Source organism: Amphiura filiformis, chromosome 2, assembly GCF_039555335.1.
Source record: "Amphiura filiformis chromosome 2, Afil_fr2py, whole genome shotgun sequence".
NCBI classification, from domain to species: Eukaryota; Metazoa; Echinodermata; class Ophiuroidea; order Amphilepidida; family Amphiuridae; genus Amphiura; species Amphiura filiformis.
Window position 1 is genome coordinate 47660819 of NC_092629.1, and position 10314 is coordinate 47671132.

The 10314-nt window shown below is 37.1% G+C and overlaps 1 protein-coding gene across 1 annotated transcript; it reads right to left on the minus strand.

Annotated features, from left to right (window-relative positions):
- Window positions 1-396: 396 nt before the first annotated feature.
- On the minus strand, window positions 397-9235 carry LOC140141092 (solute carrier family 49 member 4-like). The gene is made up of 6 exons (XM_072162872.1): window positions 9019-9235; window positions 7583-7693; window positions 3988-4105; window positions 1487-1693; window positions 1193-1311; window positions 397-530 (listed from the first exon to the last, which is right to left on the minus strand). The coding sequence occupies exons 1-6, from the start codon at window positions 9233-9235 to the stop codon at window positions 397-399; spliced, it is 906 nt and encodes a 301-aa protein (XP_072018973.1).
- Between the last annotated feature and the right edge of the window lie 1079 nt (window positions 9236-10314).

Below are 10314 nucleotides of genomic sequence, written 5' to 3' on the forward strand. Positions count from 1 at the left end.
CAATTAGTCAATAAAGATACTCTGCAAAAATCAAGACTCTAGGTGCTGTAGATTTGTCAAAATCCGAGATTTTGAATAAAACGATGGAATCGGCGTTTTATTATTATGATGGAAATATTAGTCGAACACGTATGCACAATACGTACACGGCGCGCGGGATACACATACACACACACCCCGAGGATCGTACCGTATTACAACCTCGGGAGTAACATGCATGGGCGCTAGTAGTAAATTCCAATTCTCTATGCTTTACCTCACTTGTTCGGCTCAAAATTAAAAGGGGACATATCTGACAATAAAAGCTAACATTTTATGGAAAATAAATAATAATTTATTTTTACAGAAATGTTATAATATGGCTTTAATGGTCTTCATTGACTGAATTCATCATACTCACACTGCAAGAATTTTAGCGCCTGGAATAAAATCTTTCCTTTTAGTTTCAGCTGATGCACTTGGAGGTGTCGGAGGTTTGGCGGGAAAATAGAGCCAAGTTAAAAGGCACAAAAATACAACCCAGCCACACTCTGAATGAGATACATTTAATTAAATCAAAATATTAAATATAAAAATGTTAAGCAGACATTACAGGTTGTCCCATAAAAAATAATAATATTCATCTATCTATCTTTATCTTTATCTACGTGACATCATGAGCCTGAACGGGAGTCTCAAGATATGACACCTTCTATAGTACTGAATCCATTTCAGACGTTATGAGTGTGAAGATGACACGTTCTGGAGTATCAAAAACTCACGTTCTAGAGTATTGAAAACCTTTGATACTTTTCTATAGAAACACCCAATACTATGGTCATGATCCGCTCTAACTAAGTAATTTCATGTTAAAAACTGTTTAATATGTACAACAACATCCAAAATTTAGGGTTAAAAAGACAAAACAACCGACGTTTCGGGAGCATAAAAACATCCCTTTTACAAGGTAAAAACAAGCAGCACTAGTAGCTAGCACTGCAAGAGATTAAATGAGAAAGACAGCAAAAGAAAGTGACAAGCATTTTTTTGGATGTTGTTGTACATATTAAACAGTTTTTAACATTTATTTTCCTTGGTTATGTACACTACTTGAATCTTTTTAAGATCCATTCAAAGTTTCCCTGCTGGTCAGTTGGTACTGTTTTAGTTTGCTTTTTTTGCTCTAAGTAATTTCAATAAGATTTATACTTACCAATGTACATTAGGAAATAAATTTCTTGTATATGTTTAGATTTTATTGACGAGGTAATATTGAGATGTTCTCCGTCACACAGTGACTTAAGATCATACGTTTCATTAGCTGGTTTGAGCCTGAAATGCAAAACACAAACAAAGTAAAGATTAACAAAATTTCTTCAGTACAAACACCGTAAAAACATTTGGGATCGCATAAATTATATTATTGATTAGGTTCACCATCATTATATATATTCGACTGATCCAATATCGCTATTTCTTTTTTCATTTCCGAAATGGCTTTGATCACCTTATACTGTCGGTACATCTGAATTCTGAAACTATTGTTGGTCCAATCAGGAACGAAGCCGCCAAGCCAATGAAACGTACAGATGTTAATACACCTGTCGATGTTGTACGCTGATGAGGTGGAAACCAGGTCACTGAGAAGAGAGCAGCCCCTGCAACTAAAACAGGAGCACCTAGACCATTAAACATCTGCCCGATATTCATCGTCCTGAAAGACAAAGAAAGTTTGTAAAGACTGCACAAAAACGCAGCTGTTATAAATACGCCTATAGCGTCAGAACTAATTCACAATATTTTAACATAGAAAGAAGGATGATTTATTAACGCGCCTTTTGATACCCCATTTGTCCACTTTCGTTCAATATTAACAACACAGCAGTGTTTTGAAAGAGAAATGTCCGAATTAAAAAGTTGCAGCTATTTGTATTGATTTGATCTGGAAATTCAAAATAATCTGGGTTGGGAAATACAAGTTAAAAACATGATATCTCGTGCAAGTAGACGTTTATTCATGCTCTATGCTCTTCGTAAACATGCTGCTCCAGTTGAGGATATGCTGGCCATTTTTCAGACCTATATCCAACCCATTTTGGAATATGCTTGTGCAGTTTGGCATCCAGCGCTTACTAAAAACCAAAGCCACCAGATCGAAAGGATTCAAAAACGCACTTGCAAAATCATCCTTGGTAATGACTATCAGGACTACGAGTCTGCTCTTCGTGAGCTTAACATCAAAAGTCTTGCCAACCGTAGGGAAGATCTGGTCGTGAAGTTTGGCCAGCAGGTCCTCAACTCTGAAAGACACCGTCACCTACTTCCTGAGCAGAGATCTATGAAGTACAATCTCCGCCACAGCAGAATTTTTCCGGAACCCTTCTGTAAAACAAACAGGTTTCAGAATTCCACCATTCCGTTCATCATCAGTAAACTCAATTTGGAAAAGTAGTGTAATCCTATATATGCTTCTGCGGGTATTTTACTCCTATGCCTGTATCTCTATTTTCGTTTTGTTTTTAAGTAAATTGTTGAGTGTATATATAATGTATATTATTGATGTGTAAATTGTATTTTGTAAAGCCGGCGCTTTTCAGCCTATGCTGCCTGCCGGCTATTTGTATACCGTGAATAAATAAATAAATAAAAAAAAAATTAAAATTTGAAGTTATAGCGCGAAGGTAATGGAAAGTTTTACGTACCACAATGCTTGCGTAATAACCATTGATCGCTGTAAACTGCAACTTTTAAATTCGGGTATTTTTCTTCAAAGGCACGTACTGTGTTGTTAATATTCAGGCGCGTAGCAAGTGGGGGGACAGGGTGGATGAAGTCCATGGGCCCCGAGGTTTCAGGGTCCACGAGCACAAAAGCGAAAATTAAATAAGGGCTGATAATGGAGAGCAGGGCCGGATTTTTATACCATTGGGCCAGATGGGCCCGTGTCCAGGGCAATTTTGGGCCCCCAAAATTGCCCTATGCATCTTTCATTTGACCCCAATAACAGCATGTTTTTTGGTCAAAATAGGGCAAAATTGCAATATTTTCCGCGCTTCGCTTGCATTCAAATACCAAAATTTATGTTGAACTGGGGTCAAAATAGTCTGAAATTGCATTGAACAAAATATGTTAGTCCCCCATTAGTTAAACCAAAACTTGGCATTGACTTGAGTGCACATACCTTCCTCGGCACGTGAGTTCGGGCCTCCAAATTTTGGCCTGGCCCAGGGCCCCAATAAGGTAGGCTAAATCCCGCCCTGGTTAAAAGGGCCCGTACTGCTCCTTGTCCATGGGCCCCTGATGCTCTTACTACGCCCCTGTTAATATTGAACGACATTTGACAAATGAGGTATCAAAGTGCGCATAAATAAATCATCCTTCTTTCTATGCAGAAATATTGTGGAAACAATTATTACTTCTGAAGTTATAGGCGTATCTATAACAGCTGCGTTACTTTTTGTGCAGACTTTATGTAACAACGGTTATTTCATCTCATGTACCAGTTCCATCGAATAATCATTCAATTGTAAACCCAGTAAACGCATCAGAATTAATTTGCTTCAACACTATAGCTTGATTTACTCGTATGTTCTAGTCAAAAAGATAATCACATTTACAAAGGACAATCTAAGTTGGCCAATCACATACACGTATTATTATTAGATAGTGGTCAGTTACAAATTAAAAACCTTTATAATGAACTTTTTTAAACCGCTTTTTTGTAATTTGAGATGTTTTTATGGTTCATGACCAATTACTGGCAGTTGTATGTCTGTCGAGGCTACAAAAAGTCATGTGACTTGAGATTTCACATCGCGTCGCTGCTAAATCAAGACTCTGAAACTGAGGTAACCTTTCAATTTTTAATGGCCATGCATTTTGAACCACAGCTTTAAGAGTGCATGGCTGTGTATTTGAACTATTTTCTACTTGGTGCATGCAAATGTTTTAATTGACTTGCAATAAAAATATAATAGCCAAATGTTTTTGCTTAATTCGTCAGTTTACCCCTCATCTTCTATATAATTTCCATACCATTTCATATATTCTGCTGGCACCGGAATACACCGTACAGCTGCTCCAAGCAAAATAAGTGTCGACGAACATAACATGGCAAGTCTCAAACCTGCAATTTAAATATGTTCAAAAGAGCGTGTACCTTATACAAGTAAAGCAGAATAAGCTCTTAACGAACACATTTGATGCGAACGTAAGAACGGGGGGGGGGCATCGATGATTAAGGCTACGCACGCTATGTTATTCAGGAGCGTCGTATTTTAGATAAAACAGCGCCGTCGAACCTTGAGTGATATGAATATAAAAAGGTTTCACTTGCAATGTTTAGAACCTGAGCCTTAGTTAATGCCAGGGTCTTTGGGTGACAGATCAAATGAAAAAATAAGGGGTCTTCGGGTGACAGAGCATGTGTTTGTAAAAAATATTTGGTCTTTGGGTGACAGCGAACTGAAAAGGGGGGTATTAACAGCCCTACATACGCGTCACCTCCAAAGTTAGAGTTTTTATTACTTATTTAAATGTATAGATGATTTCGAAGAAAGTCATGAAAGAAAAGTTGTTAGTGACTCTCAGACCTAAGAAGTTTTACTTGTTCCAACATTATAGCCACAAATCTATTGAAATTTGAACAACCTCACGGCAAATTTAAAAATGATCCGTGAAACGCTGGGTACCAAATACGTATATGTATTAGATAAAGGGTGAGAAACATACCATTATCAGAAATAATGGGCGTGTTGTTCATGACTGGTGAGATGTTAGTTGGTTTGAGGTTGAGAGGGGTCGAAACCTCAAACCAACTAACATTGTTTTATTATTTCTGGTAATGATCTGTTTTGAACCGTTTATCTTACATATACGGCGAGCAAAATTAAATTGTTTGCACCAAAATATGTAGATATAATAGTTTAAAAAGAAATTTAATGGCAAAATTTAGTTTCTTGAATTAAAAACACAAACACCTCATCAGACGCCAGAATTATCAAATAGGTTATTCACCTGCATATAGTTAATCCGCCGGAGTGTATTCACGAGTTATCAACGTTTGGACTACGATATCTGTTTCAACACCATGAAATTTATATCTTAGAAAAATGTGATTAACCAGATATTTGAAAAATATAGTAACGCAATGTTCATTGGTACTCCCCGTTATGGGTAGGTCACAGTAAGGCTTTGCACCCCCAGCCTCTTGACTTGTAATGAGTACCCAGGCGGCTGACACTGGAAAATTTGCATAGCAAAATGACCCGTCTCCTCTGCAGCCAATTTGGTTCCGCTCCATCGAAATCAAGCTGGTCACGGAGGAGACTACCCTCCTTTGTGTTTGTTCATTTGTGTATGGAGAGCCCTTTTTGGAGTCTATAATGACTTAGGCTACGCTCTCAGCTAGAGTCCGACGCTGCATTGTACTAGAAATACCTTTTTTGTGAAATCGCTATAAAGCCAATCGGGAACACGTATTCGTTTTGAAAATATAGCATTAAAATTAGTATCACCCGTGTGGCCCCCGTGCAGTGGAAAACCTTAAATCTTTCATTAAAAGGAAATGAAAATTAAAAAAAACACAGATCTACCTGTGCACCTATAAAATGGGCACAGCAATTTGTCTCAAATATGAATGAATTTTAAGAAACATAACGGGATATGATGAACATTGACCTGACGACATGATAGTAGGATCTATTAGTCGTTTAATATACAATGTATATACCGTATTGTCATAATACCAATATTTGTCATTATATATGATGAGTAGGCCTAGGCCTAATATTTAGCAACGTAAATGTGCAGTTCCTTTGCACAAACGAATATCTTTATGATATTCAGGTTTTTGTACATCACATATAACATGTCACATAGGAGGTCATACGTATTGACCTTCATCTATTGTATTTGTTCATCTGTGTATGGAGAGGATTAACGCCATTAAACGCCATTAAAACTCCATCAGTATTAGGGCGTAGTTCAGTGAACTCACCGGATTGCTATTCCAAGTACTTTGATAATACAGATAATATGTATTAATGGGTCGAGGCGATTGCATTGAAAACCCTAATACATTATTCATAACAGTTACGTAATCAATCGATAGTGCGGACACTTTTCATTTGCAAACCACCAAAATTCGTGATCTTTTAGCGTTGGAAAAGAAACCACGTGAATAGAGTGCCCTCTCAAGAATATCAACTCTCTGTGAGTACCGCAGGTTAGTTGCGAAGCTCCCCTGGTCGGGTAGTATCCCGAGGGTTCTTGTCTAGTAGCTAATTTGCATGGACCGTTGAGCGTTTTTGGGTTGGGCAAGGATAAAGATAGATTCCCTTCTAAAAACTAATGGCAAGTTTATATACATGTACTGAGTTTACAATGAAACAGTTACTTTTTATTTATGAGTATTACTTCGTTATGCTAATTAAATTTTAATTTGCATAAATTTAACGATGTTTATTAATTGAGCACCAGAGGTGTAATATAAAATATCACTTGAAATTTGGAATAAAATAAAATATTACTGTTATAGGGCTGCAGTAGCCCTCTATAATTTTCTCTTGCCATATAACAATTTGCATATGAATCGAGCTGTAAATGCATTTGTTCCAGTCGTAATTCTACCTGAGACTTGTAACTAACTCAGATTCTACATGTATGTTGTGATCCTTTCCATAGTGTTTTTAGAATGTCTTGGTATTCCTTTTGTTTAGCTCGCTGCCCGAGACCGTTATCTTGAGCTATTGTGTTGATAATGGTCTCTGGGCAGCTAGCCACCTCATTACTCTAGGTAATGGTCGGGGCGAAGAACGTTGAACAAAAGAAATACAATGGATAATCTATGAACAGAAAAGGGCTAGACGTATATGGACGGTTCGATTATTTTACTTCGAAGGTAATCGGGTGAAAGTACATTGTGGCGAAGTCTACATCAGTGTTAATCGCGTTCTGTTTGGTCAAAATGAAGAGGTGTGACGAAGGTGTGTCTGACCTCGCTATCTACGATGTCTGTCAATCAATTTCGTAGCGACAGTTGCTGAGCGATGATAAACAAACACGCGTCATTCTTAACAATAGAGGGGGTGCCTCTTGATAGAGATTTATAGATTTGGCCAAAAAAAGACACCTTTAGGTGTTGTGCTGTGTTTTTCTGTATTCATAAATACACCTGTCTTCTTGTCAAAATGGCAACAATCTTTTTTTTTTTGCTCCTACCCGCCTGGCATCTAGAATCTAACCCCTGTTTTCTCTACCCCTATACACTCTACATTACGTTACAGACCGTCTCTCTCGTCTCAAGTTGAGAGTAGCGCCATGTTGGATTTCGTAGTGGCAGATTCGAATCGCGCGCTAACCTAATAAGTTATATACACCCGTAGAAGGGCGATTTGACCCTACGCTGGCGACGCAACCGCGTAAACGCACTGATTCGAATATGCGAAATCCTTCAAAAATAAATGATAAGGAAAGCATGACAAATGAAGTTCCTATCAATAATTATTTTGTAACTCCCATTGATAAGTTCGCAATTAGGCTGACATGGATCTATGAGCTTGTGAGAGATTGGCAAAACATTGGAACCGGAGTTAAAACTGACCTTTGACATCCATTAACCAAGAGAAGAAGGCAACGGTCACACACACGGACCCTGGTCCCCATATTGTCAATAATGCAATATCACCATCATTCCAGCCTAACACGGGTTTGGCTAAAAGTAGAAGAGATACATAATGTAAACCCACATTTGGTTTGTATACCAGAGGGAGGGTACTTGTAACAGAGACTGCCATTAGAAAAGGACTAATTTATATCGCGCTCCAAAAAATTAGCAGTTTAGAATTTGAACAATTTAACCTCTTAAAAATAAATGACGTATAGTTGGGATCGTGATACACGTGTGTAAAACACTAAATCAAAAAGCGATAAGCGATTAAGCATTCCAACTAGATTAAATAAGTAAATGAATAAATAAAAACCTAAATAAATAACTAACTATATAAATAAATAAATAAAAATAAATAAATAAATAAATAAATAAATAAATAAATAAATAAATAAATAAATAAATAAATAAATAAATAAATAAGAAATATAAATAAAATTATATAAATAGCATCAATACTTTTCAATAAAGATATGGATAATTTTGTAAACGATATTTTTCCCAAATTGCTATTCTGAGTAATGGGCCAATCAGTTTCCTGCCTTACCCTGAATTGAATAGGGATTACATAGTTCAAATGTTATTTATTGATTAAATAAACCCCTTTTTAATAAGTACTTTCAAGGATTTGAAAGTCCACTTAGTCACAGTCAAATACCATAAAATTAAGCATTCAAAAATTTCATTTTTACGTGAGTGTCATCTTGAAAGGCATATAACTCAAAAACATATCTGGCGACTTGTTCCGGGTTTTGTTGGAGCTAGTCACATTATGTGTTTTTGATCGCAAAGGACGGAGCTATTCCGAATTCGGCATCCTTTGCAAGGGTGCAAAATTCGGTGAAAGTTTGACCATTACGTTTATTTCGCATTTTTGGACATTGAAAAGGCATTCGACCCTTGATGTTGTTTCAATCGAGTGTTTAACTAAATCGAGTGTTTCAATCGAGGTTGTCCCAGACAGGGTCGATGTCTAACTCTTTGTCACGGTTCAGGCTGACCCCCCCTGGAACCAAGGAGGCGGCACAACATCTTCTTGTTTGACGTCATCTATAGGTGTCTCAACAACATCACAAGCAACAACAAATCTTCAGAGCAATCCGCGGATATCCGCTGAAGACACCGTTTGACCCGGAGAAAGCGCTCCGGTGAGTGTACCAAAATTGAATAGCGTAGAAGTTTAATTTTGCTTTCTATTAACATTTAAAGCTACGTATGAATATACATCATTATACTACAGATACATGTTCTTAAATTGTGACGTAATTCCAGCCGCCCTTTCCATAATTCAAAGTTCCCTGATAGTCCAATAATAAATGCATAAATGCAGGTACAATAATTAACCTTTGATCTTTAAACGGTTGACCTACCTGTATCAGCTATTGACCCCCATGTATTATAAATTAAAGCTTGAGTACCCGCTAAAGCAGTATACAAAGCCAACAGATACCATCGTCGTCCGTAGGTGATGTATTGATTATCTTCTGATGGTGCTGATTGATTGGTCCAGTTGATGTTAGTATTTTCTGGAGTCGGTGAAATATTCTTTAGTAACGGCGCCTTTTCATCAGATAACCCTTCATCCATGTCTGATATCAGTTGAAAAGGATAACTATGTTTATTTACTTTCATATGAATACACATATTAGCAGACAAATCAGCATGCTTTCATGGTTAAAATATTCAATTTCATTAACCTTCAATGGACAATGCTATTTTAATTGTGCTGTGTTCTGCAAAAATAACAACCTCCAAACTTTTTATGAAGGTAATGAAGCAGAACACGTATATAATTCGGAAACCACGATAACTCTTAATGTATGCTACTCAGATTTGCGTAGTGAAGTACCAGAGGATGGTTTAAGTAAGCCCCATCATGCACTGCAAATGTGTTATCACCAGAGTTTCAACTGCCACTTTACTTTTCAAATCCCATTGAATTATGTGCAAAAGATGTTGTTTAAGAATTGTGCGTGTGTCATTATTACTTAGTCGATTTCAGATCTAAAGTGATGTATGCATGAAGGATAATTCACACCTTCTGCAGGTAACATAAAATGTGAAATCGACCAGAATTGTGAATGCGTTTTTATTGTAAATATATCAGTCCAAATTCAAATTTAACCATGCCCGTCAATGCAATGTGCGAGCAGTGGTGTCATGTTCACTCACACAGCTGTGCTAACCGCAAGCCAACACAGTGGCGTGGTGGGAAGTGCTTAAATCATCCTCTGGTGAAGTACTATGAATAACAGTGGTCCATCTAACCTACTCATACTTACTTATCACTTATTAATAGAGTAGTGAGACGACAAATAGTTCGCAAACAAATATTTATCAATAATAAACGAAAATCATACTCTAGAAGTCACCATTATGTCACCTCAATGAATGTTCCTACATATCCGTAAAATCAAGATTTAACTCATATGTCGGGATTTGCAACGTTCAGTATTGATTTGAGGATCGCGATAGTTGTTGATTGTTTGATAAGGCACTAGAGTATAAAGTCCACTTTCAAGAATCGCGCAATATCAGTTCGGGGGCACTGCTAATTCAAAGACGTCTCTGATATCAAAGACTCTTCAGTGCCGAGTCACCTGACAGTATCATAATTCAAAGACGTCTCATAAATCACATACTCCCTAGTCTCAAAACCCAGCCGC

Bases quoted from the DNA above. Each gene is read 5' to 3' on its own strand.
- LOC140141092 (XM_072162872.1), bottom strand. From the start codon at position 9,235: ATGGATGAAGGGTTATCTGATGAAAAGGCGCCGTTACTAAAGAATATT. The intron at 7,694-9,018 runs GTAGGTCAACCG...TTCTACTTTTAG, and splicing joins GGGGTCAATAGCTGATACAG to CCAAACCCGTGTTAGGCTGG. The intron at 531-1,192 runs GTAAGTATAAAT...TATCTCATTCAG, and splicing joins TTATTTCCTAATGTACATTG to AGTGTGGCTGGGTTGTATTT.